The 22471-nt window shown below is 41.6% G+C and overlaps 1 protein-coding gene and 1 long non-coding RNA gene across 3 annotated transcripts in view; one reads left to right on the forward strand and one right to left on the reverse strand.

Annotated features, from left to right (window-relative positions):
* The window catches only part of LOC108166721 (uncharacterized), a 64606-nt gene that overhangs the window by 5467 nt on the left and 36668 nt on the right, over positions 1–22471 (forward strand). The gene's annotated exons all lie outside the window — the stretch shown is intronic.
* znf219 (zinc finger protein 219) overlaps positions 1328–22471 on the reverse strand; it is a 29280-nt gene continuing 8136 nt past the window's right edge. The window contains exons 2-5 of one of the 2 annotated variants that reach the window (XM_008422586.2): positions 11831–11915; positions 9293–11633; positions 8986–9132; positions 1328–6054 (exon numbers count right to left, since the gene is read on the reverse strand). In XM_008422586.2, coding sequence (XP_008420808.1) covers positions 4868–6054; positions 8986–9132; positions 9293–11630 — 3672 coding nt within the window. In that variant the 5' untranslated portion in view covers positions 11631–11633; positions 11831–11915 and the 3' untranslated portion in view covers positions 1328–4867. Of the gene's footprint in view, positions 6055–8985; positions 9133–9292; positions 11638–11830; positions 11916–22471 lie in introns of both variants that reach the window. The other variant, XM_008422587.2, reaches the window with a different exon arrangement.

Raw genomic sequence — 22471 nt, forward strand, 5'->3', positions numbered from 1 at the left:
CTGATGAGCAGGAGACGCTGACACAAAAACAGGTCTCCACCGGAGAGAACGGCCGGTTGGGAAGCAAAGAGAGGGGAACGAAAGAATAAAGAAATAAGCCAATGTGATGAAGGGAAGAAGGGATGATAAAAGGAGGGAAAAACAGGAAGAGAGGAGAAAAAGTGTGATATAGGCTAAGTGCTTTTGGTGAGTTTTACAAAATACACCAGGAAGTGCTTGAAACAGAAGGCACGGTGGCATTGATAGTAGTTGTAAAGGAGACACCACTAAGGGACTTTTTCACTACAAAACTCATAAGGTGCTCTAAAAAAAATCAGACTCCAAACACATTAATGCACATTAAAGTGTGGTGGCAGTAACTCTAGAAGGACTCTTGTGGCACATTTTCAGAACCAATGTTGACCTAATCCAAACCATTTAGTACACACAGTCGGTACGGAGCCACCAGATATCGCTGGAGAACATTCTGAACACAGCTAACGGGTAGAGGGGCAACGTCAGAAGTGTTTCCATCACTAAATGTTTTCAGAACAGCTTTCCATATTGGCATATATGCTGGTGTATTGAAAAGCACTTGTATAAGTCATTATATTTTCATCATATGGGAAAAGATAGAGATTGTGTGGAATATGAAGTTTTGTGGCATCTTTATTTCTGATTCACTCCAGTGATGAATAATGCACGTGTTTTGGGATCAGTGGTGTGGAATTCACAGTGTTCTGCTGTTTCAGGGAGTGGCTAATTATTTCTGCTGCGACATGAGAATTTTTTTCATACTTATGCATGCATTAAAGATATCTCAAAGGTCTCACAAAATCCTCTGGTACTTGGATAAATTAATCAGAACGTAGGTCAGTAGTCGCATTTACCATAAAATTGCGCAAATTAAAATAGCAAAAATACATTTGCTTAAAGGAAAGCACAGCACTTAAAATAAATTCACGTATTTTGATAAAAACGTTTTAGTGCTGAAATGAGGTGGCTTTTCGGCCGTATCAAAATAGATGTATTTCACGCAACTGCAATGGAAACATTTTTGTTCGTACCTCGCAAGTCGCGTGATCAACAGCTGGATGTTACTCCTGGCAGAAATGACAAAGAAGACGAAATAGGAAGCAGCAGGAGGAAGATGGTTTGTTCTTCAAGGTTTTTTTTTCCGGACAATGTGCAACTGGCTCCACCAGAGCTATCACAACTCATCAAAAGCTCTTCTGTAAAATCTTACACTACAATTTCCCCAAAACGTGTCATACATAGCCGCTCCTGAGAGCTTATTGCTCCAACAACTGAATAAGAAGCCATTTGCAGCTGTCGCAAAATAGTTTAGTCCTTTTTCTACAAAAATCTGCGCACATTTATAACGGAGACACAGATAATGTTAGTTTTAAGCATCCATAATCCAACAGTTCCACATTTGCATAGAGTGAGTTTATGTGTAGATATGATTTGGTGATTTCTGCGACATCAGAGTTGCAGCTGCTTCTGTTGCCATGTTTACATCGCATGTTGGGGCTGCAACACGTGAGCAGTGGAAGTCTAAAATCTGTGGCAGCCTGGAATATCTGGTGATCAAAATCTATCCTGTACAGCATCAAATATGTAGTAAAACTAATACTGTAGCATTATTTTCTCATGGCCGTGTGTCATCATGAGCCACTGAAACACAACACTGACTAACAATATTGTTGTAAGAGACTTAACCAAACAGTGGAGTTTCTACAAATGCTAAAGACTGATTGTTGCAAAGACTGAATCTATAAAATCTGGTATAGTACAAATGAGGACTTTAAAAGTCATGTATTCATTGAGGTTTACAGTCAGTTGATATGTATAATTAAGTTACATTACTTTAGGCAAATTAATGTGTGTTGTCAAACTAAGCTTGGGCACTACAGGGTCCTCAAGTAGATTTTGCTGGGCATTTCCCACGCTTGCAATCTTGTGCTTTTCACATTTTCTTGTTTCATAATCCAGTGTTTCTGCTAAGATTTGTCAGCGTTTTGTACCAATAGTGTGTCTTTTTGTATCCACATTGGGTACATTTTGTACCAGATATAACCACTGGTTGTTTTAGTAATGTTCTGTATTGTTCTCAGTGTTTACTATAAATAAACACCGAGGTCATGTGATGTTAATTTAAGCTTAAGTTAACCCACACAGCAATCAGGACCACAATAGATAATGGGGTGTAATATGAAATTCACAAAAAAAAATAGCAATAAATATTTTGTGAGTACTATTTATCTTCATACTTTATCAAAAAGTTAAACTACCTAGATACATCACTGACACGGGAGTACAGAATGGAGGTATGAATCAGCGAAGGAACAAACTGACCCCATTACATACATAGTTTAATGTTGCATGTATTAAAAAGTACAGCTAAAATAAAGTTGATCATTTACTCTGATTCTTTGGTTTTTATTCTTAAACTGTAACAACTGTTTTGTCTGAAAAGTTAAAAGTGTCAAATTAAAATTGTCACATCAAAGATTCCATGGAGAGGAAGCAAGCTAGTGCTAGCATCCTAACTTCTTTTACTTGTAATGTTGCATCAACGTTAAAAGATGTAGCTAAAATTAAGTTTATTTACTTCCTTTTTTTTGTTTGGATGTAAAACTGTAATAGTTTATCCGAATTGTTAAAGTGTCAAAGATTAAACAGTCGCAATCAAAGATTCCACAAAGAGAAAGCAACTAGCATTAGCATATTAACTTCTTGCATTTGTAAAGTCTTAGTTTAAAAGCGTAGCTTAAATAATTTATCCATCTCCTTAAAAAAAAGACTAACAAGTAACCAGGACCAGTTGCTTTAAATGTTAAAAAAGTTACAGCTAAGTTTTCATCAATAGGATGAAAGCTAGTATTAGCGTTAGCATCACAAAGCACATCGGCAGAAGACAGGAGATTATCAGACCTTTTAGAAGTATGTGTGAAAACAGATATGCCTGACGATGCCCTCTAAATGTATAATGTGTTTAGAAAATTCTCTAGAAATATCTGGCAGTGCTACACAAATTTTTACTTACATGTGTATTAATGCTAATGCAGACTGACACTGCCAACAACATAAACATTTGTTCTGATATCACTCCACAAGCCTCATACCCCATCAAATAACAAAAGTCGGCATCAACCGGTGCCGTCTACTTTTATTAGCCATAGCTTCAAACCTCTGGGGTACTTTATTTTTTTACTAGATAGTCTTAGTTATTTATATTTTGAGCCTTAATTATGCTTCGCAACAGTTTGTTAATTGATGGGGTAAATCTACTAAAGCCACACACTTACACATTTAAAATGACAACAAAAACTGCCATTGGAAAAAACAAAAAGTTTGGTCTATCGATAGTCAACAAAAAAACAACTACTTTGGGAACTCAAACCTTGCACAGTGCTCTGTATAGACATTCCAACTAGTCTTAGCTCACAAACATTATAATCAATATAACCTATATTGATAACCTTTTTCTGTAAGCATCTTGAAATGAAAATAAACAAAAGTCTGTGGGTTTTTCTTTTCTTGTCTTTACAAAAGCTACACATATACTACTGGGATGTCTAAGAATGTGTTAGTGTTTTAATAATTATTCCTACCGTTGTCTTTTTGGGGATTTTTTTTTTTTTTACAGAAAAGAAAGAAGAGAAGGACTCTAGTTGTCCAAAAGTCACCATATCCCAAAAGTACAGCTTATTTCTCGGATTTTGTCTTGTCTGGTAGCAACTTTGTATTTAGTTCTCATTTTCAACCCTCTATCTATTTTTGACACAGTTCGTTTTAATACAACGTGCCAGCTGATTGTGGAAGAGGGCTCAGTTTCCCCCCTACAGCCCTCAAGTCCTTGATTTATCATTTGTTCAGCACGACGGACCACAACCCAGCTAGCGCTGAAAACACTGAATTCTAAACTGTGCCCCTTTTCTATCTCGTTGTCTTTAAACATCTTGTCATCGCCTACTTTTTTTAAAATTCCTTTTGAAAAGAACCACAAACCGGCTACAGTCTGTGTCAAGAACATTAACGCTATGATGTAGCATTTCTTTTACAACTATTCACAACACCCTAGAACCACTTTAAACAAATATATTGTATTTAAATCATTTGAAACTGTATATTCCGATAAAATTAGCGACCTATGCGAGACTCGGACAACGCCAGAGACTCTTGACAACATACATAAACAGGCACTAACTGATTACAACAACAACAAAAAAAATACAAACTTTTCTTTCAGATAAGTTTTTTAGGACAGTAATCGATAAACACTTAGCTGAAAAACAAGGCAGTGATACACAGTCGAGGAAACAGTCACCTCATGCCTTAAATTAATGCCAGATAGCTTAAAACTTTCTGTGAATTGAGGAGGAAGATGAAGCTGACGGTCTCAAACTGTTCAGTGGTCATTTTGTAGAGTTACCTGTTCAGCTCACTCAGTGTAGTAGTCAGGAATACACTGCTTATACAGCAATGCGTCAAAGTTTGAGATTCTGGAATGATGCTAGACCCTTAGCAGATGTTTGTTGAATAGAATATCATCTCAAAAAGCATCAACCTTGGGCTTTTTCTTGGGGTTGGGGGAGAGGGACAAATACAAAAGGTGGCCTACAAAAATCCTGAAAAGTTGTGTCCATGCTCCTTTGAGATTACAGGAATATTAGTGTATGTTGTAGAGGATTAAGCAGTCACAAAGATAGTAGACAAGTCATACCAGAGGGAATATTAAAGCAACACTTTTTCCCTCTGTTTCGTGGAAACATTAATCTTCAAGACTCTTCACTTGTTCTCATAAATTAAACTATGAAGGGTTGCCTTTTTGCATTATTTCTTGTCTATCACATATACAGCTGAAAGTCCCTCTGTCTTTCTTTTAACCAGTTAGGACCTTGTCATCCTCCGCTGCCATGTGGTTGGGGCTCAGAGCTGGTGAAAGGTCGAGGGACATCCTCAGATCCCGATCTTGCAAATCCTCCACACTGCTGCTCTCCATGTTCTCTTCAAATTCCTCATCGAGTTCTTCTTTCTCCTCCTCCGTCTTTTCCTTGACAGCTGGGCTGTCTTTTACATTCTTGGGCACTGAAGCCACAGAGTCTTGACGATAAGACGCATCGTCCAGATGATCTGCTGTGTCCTCAGGGTGACCATTAGTGATCTGGTGCTGAGTTGAAGACCAGTGCCCCACAGGGACTGGAGATTCTCTCTCACTCACATGCCTCCATAGTGTCAGAGGATCGAGGTCGGAGTTATCCATCCGTGGCTTGGTGGCCCTTTGGGCACGTTCATCATCCAGGAGAGCAGAGGAGACCCTCTTGCGCCTGGACTTACTTGTGTGGTTTACTTGGATATGCATGGCCATCAGCTCAGCTGATGACGTGTGAAAAGGGCAGAACAAACACTGGCTCAGTTTGACCCCTGCTGAGCTATCTCTCCCACCATCAACACCAAACACAATTCCTCCATCCCCGGCACCAATGCTTTCATTGTCCTCCATCCCTCCGTGGTTGGGCGAGGTGCGACGGGAAAGATCCAAAGGTTCAAACCCTCCCTCCTGAGTTGATGGCACAGGTTCGTCCTTATCACTTTGTGGCTGAACCATTCGACTAGTAGTGAGAGGCTTACGTCGGGATACTTTAGTAGCCTTTGGTGGGGGGGATCCCCTGATCCAATTTCCCTCCATCCCTCCTTGGTACAGGGCCCCCATAACTCCAGACAGATACCTGTACTGGGTCTCCAAGTCGACATCCCTTAGAGCTGCCAGAGCCTTCCGATGTTCCCGTTGGTCTGGGAGGCCCAGGAGCCAAGACTGTGGGCTGGACCGTGAAACGGTTGTATCAGCAGTGCCTCGGTTGATCGGGCCGTGGTTGAGCTGAGATCGGCGCTGCTTGACCTGTCCAGGGGCTCCAGATGTGTGAATGCTGGAGGTGGACCCAGAGGAGGAATTGGAGGAAGCTGATAAGGCATTGCGTTGCTCCCTGTGGTGCCGCTGGAGGTGGTACTTCAGTGACCCAGACTGAGTGCCTGCATAGTCACAGTGGGGACATTTGTAGGGTCTCTCACCTGCAGGAAAAAGAGTACGTCGAATCAGACTGATTACATCTAGACATATGTAACATTGACCACAAGTCTCAGGCTCTGTTCACATGGAGACGAGATTAGGTTTATCTTGGGCGTATCCACAAAGGGATTTTGTCATTTAGGCTGTGCATTCACACATATCCGGCATTTTGGGAAACCAGAAACAATAATTTTTGAAATCGGGTCCCCGACTAGATGCATTTCAAAGCTGCAGTTTTATGTTTCCATGTAGCCAAGAAGCTGCGTCTTTTTTGAAACTGTGACATAGACGCTCCATTGCTCTCTGAATGCAGCATTCATTTGTGTGAACGGACATTTGTTCTTAATTACTTATGGAAATGTACCGCATGTTTGCATGTGGATGGCGTGTCTTTCACTAAATGAAAAAGCCAAACATAGAAGTGGACAAAAATAATGCAAAATCACAAATAATGCAAGTTAAGTGTGATGTCAGCTCACACAGTGCCTACCATCTTGTTTTACAAACATGTTTATCATCTTGTATTTAATTGAACTTTGAATTCAAGTGAACTCCCAGAGCAGATTACTTAAATAAAAGCAAGTTTTTAAAAATATTTTGTAATTTTTCATTCCTGGTGGATCTCTGCAGCACCTCCAAAGTTTAGGGGTCTAACTCCTTTTTGTTGGTGAATCACATAAAATATGAATAAAATACATAAATAAATAAGTTTGTGGAGCAATATGGAGCAATGACGCTAACACAGGAACAAGACCTCGCTAGGCAGATACCCCTAGAGTGCAATGTTAGGGCAGCTAAGGGTAAATAAGTGCCGCTGGGTTACATTTTATTAGTGTGCAGTGGGAGCTGTAGTTGCAGAGTTTGAAGGTAGATGGCAGTGTTCCATTACAGTAAAAATATCACAGCTGGTTGTATCAGACTCTCATGTTGCTTCTCAACAGCAGAAAACCTATTGCATATGAAAAGTGCAAAAGATCTTATCCACCACATAAAAAAAGCTGAAAATATTAACAAATTGTCATCTCACGATCGGACTCTGTTGTACAACGGTGAGAATATTTGAAGAACTCACAGAGTGCATTTTGGACTGATTGAGATTGATGGAGATCTCACAAATTGACAAGATGGTGTTTAATTTTAATGAGATGTATAAAGCACAGGAAAATATTAAGAAATGGCAACGGAAAATCTAACAATACTAGGGAGGCGCTGCAAGAGAGACCAGGTTCTTCCTTTTGATGTCATCATTTTCTTACCAACAAGTGCATAAAGGTCAGCATGTGGTGCGGTGTTAGATTTGGGAACCCCAGACATGGAATCTTTAACGCGTCCACCAGGGGTTGGATTGCTAACAAAATAACACTGTTGCTGTATTTCTTTTTTCTCTGCCTTTTTTCTAATTATGCTCAATAAAAACCACTAACAGCAAGAAATATAAAAAAAATATATTTTTATTAACTTGCATTCTTGTTATTTTAGTGTCAACTCCAAACTGGGACTGAACGCTATATTGCATTGCAAAGGTTTTCTTAAGCCTTTAATTCTTTCATATTTTGCCATGTAACAAGTTTCAACATATTTTATGAGATGATTTTTATGAAAGAACACAGAATTGTAATGTTAAAGAAAAATCACATTCTTTGTCACAATTCTTACTGATTTGTTTGCAACCAATTAAAACAAATTATTTATTTTATTAATAAAAATCTGAAATATATATAGTGCGATTTTGCTCAGGTCCATTCACTCTACATTTCAACAAAATCCAATGAACAAAGTTGAACTCGTTGACCTACATAGAAAACCGCTGTCTCTAAAGGAAAACTAACACTGCACAGCGATTTGAACACACCATCCCCTCAGTGAAACTTAATGGTGGCAACATCATGATGTGTAGATTATTTTCAACAACAGTATTGGAAGTTGATTGAAACTCAGATGAAGCTAAATGCCGCTCTGAGAGTATCCAAAAGACTTGTGATTGGGGAGGAAGTGAACCTTCCAGCAGCAAATCAAACCTAATCATAAAGCCAGAGCAGCAACTTAATGGGTTAGATTAAACCTATCAGAATCTTAGAATGGCCTAGTTAAAGTTCACACCCAACCACGACTGAGAAATTGCTCCCAGTCCCACTCCTTTAATCAGTTTGGATTGATTAAAGTTTATGTTCACAAATTCAACACTTCCAATCTGACTGAGTTTGGGCAAACATTCAATCTTTGATGCAAAGTTTGTTGCATCTTGGCATTATGCTGATTTGTGTTGGTCTATCACATTGAATTCCAACAATATACCTTGTAGTAATTAGTTGTAACAATAAAAAATGTGAAAGTTTATCCCTTAACTCACCCCAAAAACACTTTCATGTTATCCAAATGGCTCCATGAGGACACAAGAGTCCTCTTGACAGATATGGAGTTAAAAGAATCTTTTGATAACCTTGTAAGTCACTGTATGTTGATGATATACATGTGACTCCAATCCATTCATACTCTTCTACAAACAGGTTAATTTTTGTCCTTTATTAGACTGAATTGTTTTAAGTTCCTTGTGTAAACCACCATTGTTTCAATCACCGGTCATAAAGTCTATATTTGTTTGACCTTGCATTGGAGACGAGGGTGCACGCAAGCGAGAGAAGTGAGCTCCGTCTCGCTTTTAAATCCCCAGCATGGCTTAATTTTCTCTTCAGAAGCTACTGTTAATATGTGCCCGAGCTCTACTCCTGCGCAGGAGTAGAGCTCCAGAGGAGCCGCTCACTTGCCTGCAGTAGAGATCTATGATTAGCACTGGTCAGCTCTCTGGAGTCAATGTGTGGAAAAATAAAGAGGTAGTTCTGAAAACGAGACAACACTCAAGAAACCTTTCCAGGGATTTCTAGAGGTAAAAAACCAGAGAAAAGTGGCTTATTAAGCCCACAGCTGCGTCTCACCTGTGTGAACTCTCAGGTGCACTTTGAGATGGTGGGAAGAGCGGAAGGCTTTGCCACAGTAGGGGCAGTCTTTTATCCCTCTGCCACGCACTCGCTCCCTGGTGGGAACTGAGGGCATGGAGGAGACTGCTGTGAAGCCGTTTTCTCCTGCGAGTGGAAAAAAAGGAAAGTAAAATGTTAGCATAACTGTTTTCACTGAAGAAATAGACATTATTTACTACAGTAGAATGATAGGAGAGAAAATTACACATAAGGTGTGAACAAGCAAACAGATAACAAAAAGAAAACAAGAAAACAGATGTGATACCTTTGAAGTTTGAAATAACAGAGTGAAACCCTGTGACTGCTCCTGCTTGCTGAGATACACTGCTGTTCAGTTTTGATTCCTGTCTTCCATCTCCCATTTGCTGGGATCCACCACAGTGAAGTTGGGATTCTGGTCTCACGTCACCGCCGCTGGCTCCTCTTCCCAACCCCACTCCTCTTCGAGTACCAACCCCCTCTTCTTCACTGGTGCCACGATTCTGCGGCCTCTGAGCATGGACGCGAGCGTGCACAACCACCTGCTGCAGGCTGCGGAACAACTTTCCACAGTCCGGGCATTCCCAAGGCCCTCCGGCTCCTCCCGACTCTCCTCTGGGATCTAGGCCTGATCGGTAGACCCTGATTTGGTCTGCTTCTGTGATCACTGAACTTCGACCTGGGGCTCGCTGACCTTGCTGCTGCCCTCTCTGCTGTGGTCTCTGCTGCTGCTGCTGCTGCTGCTGCTGCTGCTGCTGCTGTGCAACAGCCAGGCTGCGAGCAACCAGTTGCCACCAAGTTGCCTGATCCCCTCCTTCTGAAATAGCTGATGTGGTTTCACTTGTGCCACCTCCTCTGGATGTTCCCCCTCCTCTGGTGGGGTCGCCACCTCCACTAATGCCTCCACCACTGTTTCCCATCTCTGCCACCTGAGCTGCTGCTTGAAGTCTTTCCATGCAACTGGCCCCACTGCCATCACTGGGCAAGCCAAGGTATCCCAGGATAGCAGACTTGCTTAAACTCATGTTGATCCTACCCCCAGTTTCTCTGTCAGACCTTCCTTGTCCACCTCTGGCTCCACCTCCTCGGTGGGCCATGAGCAGGCTTGAGTACAGGGAGTTGAGGGTGTGCGTACTAGCAGAACCCTTGGACTGCTGCTCAGCATTCCCGAGAATACCATGGGTTCCCAATCCAGCTTTGAGGCCGAGCTTGTTAAGATGAACTTTCATGTGGTTCTTGAGGAACCAAGGCTCCTTAAAGCCACGTCCACACACCTGGCACTTATGGTCTAAGGAGTCCTTGTGTTTTCGCATGTGTCCCTTCAGAAACCAGGACTGGGTAAATCTCTGGCCACAAGTATCACAGCGAAATGCTGGCACTGAAGAGGATGCAGAGACTCCAGCAGCTGATGAGATCTGGGCGTTACCTGGGGTCGGGGCGGGTGTATGGGTTGGGGTGGGCACTGGTGTGTCAATGATGGTCCTGCAGTTGAAGGCTGTTGTCAAGGCCGACACCTCTGGGGAGGGGTGGCACTCCTGTAAGTGAGATGCCAGACTCTCTTCTTGGCTGGCAGAGAAAGGACAAAGGGTGCATTTGTACGGGTTGTGGAGGATGCGGACGTGACGCGCCAGTTCTGAAGCTGTGCGGAATTTTCCCTTACAGGCATGGCAGCGAAACGTAGGCGCTGTGGCAACAGATGGGCCCTCGCCAGTAGAGGAATAAGGGGAGGTTACAGATACAGGGTCTTCTGTGAGGGGAGGTGTCAAGGGTGTGCTGTCATCCAATAAAAAGTTTGGGTTCTGGTCTGACTTCAGATCATCATCTAGACCTTTGTCCTCTCCATTGACATCCTCCTCCTCCGTGAGGTGCTGGATTAGAGTTTTTGGCAGTAAACGCTGATTTGCACGACTTCTGTGATTGGAGAGCAAATCTTTGTGATTCTGATGGATTTTGAGATGTTGCTTAAGGGAAGATGACGGGGGTCTAGTGCGGTACAGCGATACAGCTCTTCGGTCTCGGTCCAAACTATGTGCTCGAGCATGAAGAGACAAGATGCTTTGGAATCTAAATCTCTTCCCACACACATGACAGGGAAACTTGAGTGCAGGCCCAGGCGAGGCCCCTCCAGCTCCAGGTGTTGCCCTGGTAACAGTTTCCTTTTGGAACAGTTGAAGATCTAGCTCATCGCTGCAGTTTCCACCCTGTCCTGAAGAAAGGGCCAACTCAAGGGCACCGTAACCAAGAAAAGGAGCTGACGGTGTGTCTGGTGGGGAGGAATCCAAACCGGGGTCGCATCCTGCATCTTGAGCGCTCCCTCCTGGAAACAAAGCTACTGCTGGGGTTGGAGATGGAGGAATTCCATCTAGCTCTTCTTCGCAATCTTCTCCCTCAAGATCAAGGCAGTCATTATTGTTGACCTCTTGTAGGGGGAAGGGAGAGAGGGGGAAATATGGCGTAGTGTCAGGGCTCTGCGGGGAAGGTTCAGGGCTGGGGATCGGCAGGACAACGGGGCTGTCGGGTAGAGGAGAGGAGGCTTGAGGGCTGTGGTCAAGAGATGGCAGCGTTTGGGGAGACTGTGGCTGCTCACAAGCAAGAGACAACACACACTCTGGTGGAGAATCCATCCTCTATCAATGAAAAGATAAAGACAAGCAGAAGTCAGGCAATGATTGAATGAAATATCATTGAAGTTATTGTTTTTAAATCACTAAAATAGTTAACCCCTCCTGGACTACAATCAATTTTCTGCTTTCAAAACACATTCTAAAAGTGTCTATTCAAGGTTCTCATACATCCTGTCTCGAAGGGAGGGGCAGAAACTTACTAGCAGTGTGTTTGGTGTTATGCCATTCTTTAGTGTCTCGGCCTAGGGGGGAAACACTTCTGAGGCAGCCTCCTTCTATAATTTCCTGGGGACAACATAAACAAATAAACCTAATCAGTGAACAGGAAGATCCAACACAAATATACCAATATCAAGCTTAAAAACATTTTTTTGAACCTGAGTTTCTGTTCAGCTCCAAACTTTTATGCATTCTTGTATTTTAGTAACAATCTAACTAAAAGCCTAATGGTAAATTTGTATAAGTGTAAGAGGAAATGATTTGCAATACTGAGCATCAAACCGTAGGATTTTTTTTGTCCTTTTCTTGTTGAACAGGATTAAAAGCAATTTGCATCGAAGACACTTTGAACACGTTCCACCACCATTTTCCAACGACAAAACGAACAACACGCATACTTGCCGGTTTTAAAACCATGTTTTAACGTATGCACATAAAAAGAAACCCGTCACTTGATCTTCATTTACTCCTCAGCCTCCGTGGGCGTGCGCGCGTGCGGCTCAACGCGTAACAGGTGTGCACCTGTTCATTTCCTCCTACATGTGTTCACGGGATTCTCCCGCATACTGTCAGCACATATGGGACGATTAGCCGGAGTGTGACTGCGCACCGGTGTACATTTATGTGTGTGTGTTTAGAAGTTAAGGGCACCACCGCAGGACATGGAGTGTCCCAAACAGGATGGGCGCGCAATGTTTTGACTTCCCCACACACCCTTCCTGTACACACATACAGTAGCAGCTTTTTTATTTTCTGCTTAAATCGGGATTCCATACACAGGGAGCATGCCTCTGCGGCGACACAACAATATTTCTTGAGTCCTCTGTTCGGGTGTGGTTGTACTTTGCTTAGTCATGGCTACTTGCTTAGGTAATTTACAAATGTGAGCGTTTTTTGACTATTGTGTTGCCTGCACTGCGACTGTCACCCCAGTTAACACGTCAGCTAAAACGTAAAGTGTGATATACAGCATATTGAGCCTTTCTTTTTTTTCCTTTTTTTTTGGCAGGCTCACTCACTTACTCACATACACACCCCAAATGTTTTTTTGGAGTACACAGCAGTTTGACTGAATTTATGCACATTCAGGCTGTGGAGGTTGTTTTTTTTTTTTTGTTTGTTTGTTGTTGTTGTTTTCATGCCCATCATTCGGTGCAGTTGAGCAGCAGCGAATGCGCCCGCAACAAAACAAAAGGTCATAAATCAATGTGCAAAAACAATAGAACATCTGTGCTCGCAGGTGTGGCAGATATGTTGGCGTTCGCATGGCAGCGGGATCATATATGTGTTTGTAGGACATGTTTGCGTGTGTGTTTGTGTGTGTGTGTGTCGCTGAGGCTGGATGACAAAGAGATTCTCATGTAGCCAGTTGACATTTTAGCTCAGCTATGACTCACAGGGATATCACCCCATATCAATCACATGAACACTCACACACAGCCTTTTCTTAATCCACCATTATTGTTCCTTCTCTCCCCATCTTCTTTTCTCCCCACTCTCGTCTGTCTTTTCTTTCTCTCCCTGATTCATACTTCTTCTCCCATCCCCCTCTCATCCTCTCGCACCCTCCCGCCGTCTATTATTCACTAATTTTCTTTCATTCGCTCCCTCTCTCCCCTTTTTTTTTCTCTCTCCTGCAGTGTTGCCAGTTGGCAGAGTGCCAGGGAATGCTGATATCAGCTGGTAGATTGGGCCCTGCCAACATGGCGAAGAGCAAGGGAGGAAAAAAAATTAGAAAGGAGGCAGACACGGAGAAAGAGAAGAGGCAGACGGAGAGAAATATACAAACAGGGCAGCTTCAGAACAACATTGTCAGAGGCCATGGGAATGAAAATGACTTAATTTGATTGTCAACATGGTGTTTCAGGGTGGGGTGTGGGGGGGTGGTTAAAAAAGACAGGCATGTTGGAACATAGGTTAGTAGAGAGTGCCACAATAACATAAAGAGATGTTATGCTCTTAAAAAATAAACAGCAATTATACAGATAAAAATGAGCAGAAGGACAGAAAGCAAAAAAAAAAAAGGAAAGAAAGCCTGTATGTGTGGCTGTCTCTGCAGTTTTAGCTCTGATGCTATTATCATATGAATATCAGCATCGCGGCGCATTGTTCCGCCGTGACGGCGGCTGTCGCCAACCACCGGTCCCTGTCATGCCAATGAAGAAAATTTGGATAGATGGAGAGCGGGCGATAAGGTGCAGCAAAGGATGCGGGGAAGAGGGGGAGGAGAGAGGAGGGAAGGGAAGGAGAGGGGAGGGGAGGGCCGGGGCCGGTGGAGGGGCAGAAATCAGATTGGAATCGGGTGGAGCAGAGACAGAAACAACAAAAGGTGCAAATGAACCAAGGAATGTGCAGAGGAACGGGTGGGGTGGGGGGGGAGTAAAGCGCCTCTAGACGTGGTCAAGAGGCGCATTTATTCATGTTATCGGTTCATATAGGAGACACTCTCCAAGTGGAGGCTGTAACCCCCTCTCCCCCCAAAAAAATAAATAAAAATCTAGCTATTCGCTAAGGTAGACAGACAGTTACAGGAGAAATCAGACTTAAAATGTGTGTTTAATGGGATCTATGTTGATTTTAACAGTAGGATGTAGGCCTGTCATGATAACATTTTCCTGGATGATGATTTGTCCCAGAAGTTAATGATAAATGATGATATTGTCGTTTTGAGACCATTTTCAATTAAAATAACGACAAGGACATACAAATGCTAGAACAAAGATTTATAAATGTTTAATTCAGATGAACATTTAACCCTGGAAGATGTTTTACATGTCCAAAATAAACAAAAACAACAGAAACAATAAATCAAATTAATTGTGAAGTCTTCTTCAAAAAAAGAGACTTTAATTCATCATGAGATCAGTTGATTTATTGATTTATTGATTTATTGATTATTGCGGCAGGCCTGGTCGGGTGGCACCATCTTTTTTTTGTTTCATTTTATTTATTCACATTAAAGTGACACATGATTTTGAAGTGGAAGGAAAATGCAAAAAATAAATAAAAAATCTGAACGGTGTGGCACACATATATATTTAAGAGTGCTAATTCTGATACCCATAAATAAAATCAAATGACCAAAGACCAAAATGAAACATTCTGGCCTCATGCAAAATGCTACATGTGGTGGAAAATGGCCTAGGGGCCATTTGCGACCCTCTGAAAGATTTTGCGCGGCCTCTCACCAGAATTCTAGAATGAAGCACATCTGGCGTTCAAGGCAGGTGATTGCTTTGGATGGACTATATGGTTTTATTAATTGTGAGATTTAAACCATTCAATTCATTCTAGTCCAGTGGTTCTTAACCTGGGTTCGATCGAACCCCAGGGGTTCGGTGAGTCGGTCTCAGGGGTTCGGCGGAGCCTCTGCCGCAGAGGTAAAGACACACTTGTGTAAAGTCGTGATGACGCGCCGCTTTGCCATCACTTGCTGCAGAGGATCACGTTACATTGCTTAGCCAATCAGAGCTGCGGAGGAGCACTGACTGAAGGAGATCCACTCTCAGCATGGATTTGAACTTATGTCTTTAATTACTTCAGCAAAGCTCATAGTTGTTACCAAATCTATAGTCTAAATCTGCTCCTTTGTCGCATCTTTTCGGGGTTGCTACTGCCTCCAGGGGTGTGGGGGTGGTTACACAGCTAATATAATTACAGTACTAAATCAGAATACCGCAAAGTATTTTGTGTGTTGGCCGGGATGGGTGGAATAAGAAGGGTTCGGTGAATGCGCATATGCAACTGGGGGGTTCGGTACCTCAAAAAAGGTTAAGAACCACTGTTCTAGTCACTGTGAAGTTTGTGTTTGTTCCATAAACTTCCAGCAACCTTTCGTCAGAAACAGACTTAGTCTACAGAAGCAATCAGATCCCTATTCCTAACCTTTATGCCTAACATGTTGTTTACTTCAATAAAACCTTGCACATTTTGCTTGTTATTGTGCAGATAAAGATAAAAATAAAGCTAATTTGTCGCATTTCTGATGGGGGGGAAAGAAAAAAGAAACGGTTCCTGTGGCCCACAGCTGGATAACAAAGCTTTTGTAGAGGGTGTGAATACTTTTGCAAGGTACTGTACCCAGTACGATGACTGGGTACAGTGAGGGGATTTCACACTCTTGCAGATCTTTCTCTTCACTGACAAATTCCCAGCATTCATGTGGGAGTGTAATGACACAAGGTAATGACAGCTTAAAAGCGCCGGTGCTGCCGGTTTAAGCATCGCAGTGATGTTGTCATTACAGTAATTGCAGCGTAACTTTGTGGGCAATGAGGTAACTGATGACCCCCCCTCCCCAACCCATCGCCGCCACCATCACCACCACCCTTGTTCTAAAAAATCAGGGTGTATTTGCATGGTTTAAATAGTGATAACCCCTCTTGACTTGAAAGTTGCGCACGGAGAAAAGGAGGTTGCTGAGTCATACATCACATCCCTGGTAAATAGTTGCCAAAAGGAGCGAGAGGGCAATATGTTCTGACAAGTTTATTTCGGGGAGGTTTTGATGACACTGTCTAAATACCAACAGTATTATAGAGAAGGCGGCGAGCGCGGGTTTGTACATGTCAGCAAGCTTCGCATTGTGAATGTAAATATCAGGGTGTGAGAGCATTTCACTTTCCTATTTTTTTTTCTTTTTTTTTGACAATGCGTGTGGGCAGTAGTGCAAAATCAGCTCAGCTTTCCTTTAATGTGTGTCATTTTGAGAGGGCTTGGGTAATGTTATCCATCGTTTATGGCCAAATAACGGTTTATGCGATCGTCTCTGTGACCTCCCGTTGTTTTAATGTAAAGTAGTGATTGGTAAAAGGCAGAAACAGGCCTGAGCACAGAGATTACACCCAGTGGTGTCAAACGGTACGGGAATTCAAACAGATTTCATTTGAGCTTTGGGTTTTTTCTCCCAGTCAAATGCCTCAGATCAGAAACATAACTTTAGTATTGAGCAAAGATAACTTGAGTACATACAGAGCAGATTTCAAATGATTGTAATTTAACTGAAGAAAGAGAGGGTAAATCTGGCCATTTGTTGATCATTTCCTTCACTGAGTCTCAAATTAAATAATGGGTTTTTTTTCTTTCTTTTTGGAAAGGCAGGTTCCATTTCACCAGTACACTCTAAAAAACCCTGAAATAGAACCTGTCTGACAACATGAAATAGGCAAACGGCCCTTCCAGGACGTTCTAATGTTTTTTGTGATTGTTGCAGCCAAAAATTACTGATTTTGTGGCATCTTTTTTTTAAAAAAAGTTGAGGTCAAAGTTGCAAAGTTTTATTACCATAAAATAACCTTGCAATGGTTATGTGGAAAAGCTTCACATAACCTTTCAAACACAAACAAGATTTTGACATAGCTAATATTCAAAGTGCATATAACATTTTTAAGTACCTTCTTGAAACGGCACCCTTAATCCTAATAAAATCATATCCTGAGGAGTTGTCAAATGCAAATCAATTTATCGTGAAACTGTAGACACAGTAAAAGTAAATCCTTCAGAAAAGACTTAAAGATGGTTTCTGCAAAAAAAGAAAAAAAGCCAAATGCTTTTTTTCTTTTTGCTTTCAAGAAGAGGCCTGTGTACCAAAATATTGATAATATCAATATCAAATGAGTATTGGTATCGTACGGATACTTTAGTTTTGAATTTCGTTATGATTTTTTTTTTTTTGCAGTGTAGTTTCTCCACTCAAAAAAAAAAACAATATATATATATATATATATATATTTTTTTTTTTTTGCCGTTTATTTAGAAAAGAACACAAATTTGTTTTGGTGTTCTTTCTTATTAAAGTATTTTGTAGAAACCTATAAGGTTTGTTCAAATTCTAAGGTTTTGACATAATTCAAAGGAAAAACCACCAAAATACCTAAATGTCATTTCAAAGTTAAATAGTAAAAAGTATTGGTATCAGTATTGGTAATACTGGCTGTGTATTTATTTGGTACTCAGTAATTTGAAGAGACGTCATGAAATAGGAAGTTAAATTAGAAAGGGCCAGGCGGATTGGTCAAAATTCAGTCAAGTGGCAGTGATTGGTTAAGGTGACTGGTCACATTTTCAGAAAACTTAGAATAGTGAAAAAAAGCAAGTCCGTGCAAATTTTGTGAGGGAATATGTTTTAATAGTTTCGACTGCAACATCGCAACTTCCTGGAGGTACAGACTAAAGCAGCACCATCAGTCTGTAATTTAATCCGATTGAGAAGCTTGGGGATGACCTGAAACCTCTCCAATGTCGAATGAATAAAAAGAATTCCACAGGCAAGAGTGGGTCAACATTTAATTTCTCCACAACGACGTCAAAGACTCCGACAGTTATCGCAAACGCCTCAAGGGCAATTGCTACCGCTAAGGATGTCAAAACCAGTCATTAGGTTTAGGTGGCAATTACTTTTCACACGGTGAGGCGGGTTGGTTTGGATAATATTTTGCCCTTAATAAGTGAAATTATCAGACTTCTTTTTGTATTTCCTCGGGTTAGAAAGAAATCTGCATGGGGGAGAGAATACTTGTTTCATAGCACTGTATCTTTCTAAGTTCATCCCTTCAGGTCCTTTGTTCCAGCTGTATTGTTTGATATCATCTCCTGAGAGGAAGAGTGTATCAGGTAAGGTGTCCTCTGGGGATAACTCTTGGTGTGAGAGAAGGACCACACACGCATACATACACACAAAGAGTACAAAAAGAAAAAGAACAGGAAAGAAGGAAGCACAGGCAGACTGTTCTCCGTGAGGTACCGTACAATCTGGTCTCGTTTCTTTCTGGCGTGGTCACGTGGCGAACTTCCCCACAGACGGTATTCATTTCCTTTATTTCACCTTTCCCTGAACCCCTGGCGCTTCACTTCAACTTTGCCTGGCTCGCACCCTCCCTCTTCTCCCATTTACCAGAGATAAGGATGAGAGTCTCCCACTGCGTCTCTGGCGTTAACTTCTTACAGATGTCACTGAATGGTTTTCTTGTGGAGAAAACCTGGTTCTTTTAACCATTTTGGTGTGAAAACAGAAGGAAAATTGCCTCAATATTGTCTGTTGGTAGATTGCAGAGAACTGGAATATAGGTTCACGCTTTTGGAAGTATATCAGAACACTGTAGAATTTCCTGTCTGTTTTTGGCTCTTGCTTCTTCATGTCAAGGTCAGTTCTGTAAGCGAAACCTGGAGGAAACACCCAGCAAGCGTCTTATATTGTGGTTCGATTCCTCCTTTCTACCCTTACAACTTAACTCCTCCTTACTCTCCTCTTGACATCCTCTTAAGCTTTTGCTTCCTCTGTTTCTGAATGAATTCCTCCTCCGGCGGAGAACACGAGCTGACACTCGCAGCTTCAGCGCACCGTTCTGGGAGCGTCGCAACAGTGCCAGATCTGAGCAAGCGAATTTGAACGTCGGAAACATCACAGCGCCGCAGCAGAAAGAAACAAGACCGTGGCTCCGAGTCACACGGGCCACGCTGCGTCTGAACGGCTGAGTGGGAAGTGCCGACTGACTCGTCTGATTTGGAATTATAAGACTGAAAGCCTTTAGAGAAGGAAAGATTCAAGGAAATAACTTGGCGTGTTCTCACGGAAAGTTCTTGCGCTTAAGATCACCTGCTGGGTTCAATATGAGAGAACTAAAGCAAGAGAAGACATGAGAACCTCTGCAAATGAAAGCAACATCTACCTGATGATCAATCCTCCCTAATCAGAGATCCAAATCCATCCAGAATACTGTCAATCAGTCCCAAAACACTTCCAAATTCTTCCCATCCTCCTTTTAAGAGCCTTTGAGCAACGACAGTCCCAAGAATCCCAACCTTACACCATGACCTCCTTGTGGAGTTTGTGTATCACATAAGACACGTGAACATGCACAAGAATCCTTACAGCAGAAAAAATAGTGACTGTAGAGTAATAATGAGTTGATTCTTCAATCACTCTGGGGAAATCTACTAGAGCTGTGTTCTCCTTCTAAGTGACACTTTGCTTGAAGCATACTACATTACGCTATATATATGATTTAGATCCTTTGACAGAAAGTTATGTCATAAGTTTATTTTTAAACTACAATTACATTCCGTTTTACCAAGAACAAGGTCCTTGACACGATTTTGCACGTTCCAAATATTGATACGCTCATTTTGGAACATGAGATTTTATTTATTTTTATCATGTTCTGATGAATATTTTAGTGATGCACCTATAACCTATAGATCAACTGGGTAATGATGGAAAACTGAGGTGGGCTCCGACCAGGTAAATCTGTTCATTGCTTCAAAACTGAACAAAAATCCCCAAAAATGTTGCATCTGAAAAGGCTTCAGAAAATTCCATGTTCTCTTTGCAGCACTTTACTAAAAATCAAGAAGGTGAACGACCAAGATCTTGTCATTTTTATTTATTTGAATTTAAAGTAGAAATTTACAGAGGTACGGACAGGTTGACTGCCATCTGACAATTTTTGACTTTACCTGTGGCACCCAAAATTTCAGTCTTTTTTCAATCTCTTCAGTGTGGAAGCTTCTGTAAGGAACAAAGCTTCAGTAAGGTGTTTAAACCAACCTAAAGGACGTTTTGTTGCTGACAAAGGCGAAAACTGACCCAGAGCCAAGTTGAGAGTATAACGGGAATAGTCATGGTGCGAACAGAGGCTGTTATATTCTTTCTCGTCATAGAAGAAGCTGAGTTTAAAAAAATGTCAGTAGCTTTTTAGAAAATTAATTAATTTTGGAAAGCTAACATTCGTATTTACTGCAGAGAAGAGACAAGGATTTACAATTAAAGATGCTAAACATAATTAGCATGATTAAAACTTGTTGCTAATGGAAGACACAGGCCTGGCAAAAACCAGCCTTTTGGTCTACGCTTCGCTTCATACAGAGGGTCTGGACCTTCAGGTATTTAGTAACAATTGCTTGGTTGAGGTGTAATCTTAAGTGTGAATTTAAGTTTAAACATTAGATCTGATTTTACCCATTTGCTAACGTTTGACAATGACGTAATATGCTAGCTCAATGAAGCTAACTGGAAATTGCGTTTGCTGCAAACAACCTTGTTTGGAGTAGGGCCACAGCATCTCTGTTAGCAATAAAGTGTCTTATACATTCCTCTTGCTCTGACTTTAATTGCTTAGTATCTGAAGGCGTGGCCAACACGGACTGAATTTCTTTGTTCACTTTCTCTGCTGCCATTCCTCATCTACAGCGCAGAAAATTGAGGTCAACGTTCACAACTCCTTTTTCTGTTTGCTGATCAACCTAATTGAAACTCAGTCAGAGAAATCGAGCTCAAGGGGAGAAGTCCCAGACACCGCATTGAAGGGAGATGATAACTGAGTGGAATTGCATAGGTAATGGCCAGACTAGCAAGATGCTAGATCAGTGTTTCTCAACCTTTTTCGGGCCAGCGCCCTCCTAGCCTTTATCCAGGTCCCTCACCGCCCCCCACCAAAGAATTTGTAGGCTCCTTGCACTGACAATTATTTTATTAATGTTATTATCATTATTGTAGATGTTTTGAATCGGCGCACCGATTATGTTTTCCGTACACTTCAGCGTGCCTTACGCTCCTTCACCTCGCGCACATAACGGGGTAAATGTAGCGAGTTTTGCCCTAAATGTATCGTCGTCTGGAGGAGGGGGGCTGGGGGGTGGAGGCGAGCTATGTTTCTACACTCCTTCATGGGGGTTGGGGGGGGGAGGGGGGTGCCGATTTATGTTTTCGCATCCACATGAATAATGTGTAGTTTCGCCCCTTTTATCCGGAAATAGTGTCTGTTTATTCTTGCCATACAGTCCTCTGTATTAATTATTGCTCGAAAGGTCTTGCCATACCAGTTTATTCCTCTTGTTTACTTTAGTTTCTTAGTTTATTCTTGCATTTTGTTCTTCATTCATCTCCATTTAGTTTCCTTTGATTAGTATTATCCTCTCTTGGTTTATTGCTATGTCCATTTTAGTTTCTTTCCTATTGCTAGATTTATTTGATCGTTTATTGACCACCAGTAATATTCATTCATCACCTGCTGCGCTTCCTARTCGTCATGTGTTTCACATCATGTGTTGATTTTTCACTGTTCAGCGTCGGATTCTCTGTTTTTATGCCATAATTCAACACAATCTAGTTCTTCGCTCCGTTTTGCCCGCTTCTCATGTTTCAGAGTTTTGCGCAATGTGCGCGCCATTATTTTTTTTTTAACTCCCTAAGGTGCAGGGCGGTCGGGAAACATCGTTGGGGGAAAGGTAGACTGACATAAATCTTTTAAAACAACGGAATCAATTTCGGTATTCTGATTATTGAAATTTAAAAGTGCTGTGTTGTTCCATCACCCCCGTTTCATACCGGACCACTTACAGCACCGGTGGTAACGCTATAAAATGAACGCTCTCTATCGAGGTATCACTCATGGAGGGATTTCTTTATTTAAATGGGTTCATTTTTCAGAGGGATACAAAGTCGTGATTTTAGTAATTACATGTTGATAAGAGCTATTTTCTGTTGGCCTTCCATGGTAGCGGGCAGCTTTCAAACGGAAATAAAACACTTTTTAATGTAAATTGCTGCTTTGACATGATCACAGAACTGCCAAAACATATGTAGCCTACATAAATACCAGACAAAGTGAATCACAGCAGCGTCA

Source organism: Poecilia reticulata, linkage group LG11 (assembly GCF_000633615.1).
Source record: "Poecilia reticulata strain Guanapo linkage group LG11, Guppy_female_1.0+MT, whole genome shotgun sequence".
Lineage (NCBI taxonomy): Eukaryota > Metazoa > Chordata > Actinopteri > Cyprinodontiformes > Poeciliidae > Poecilia > Poecilia reticulata.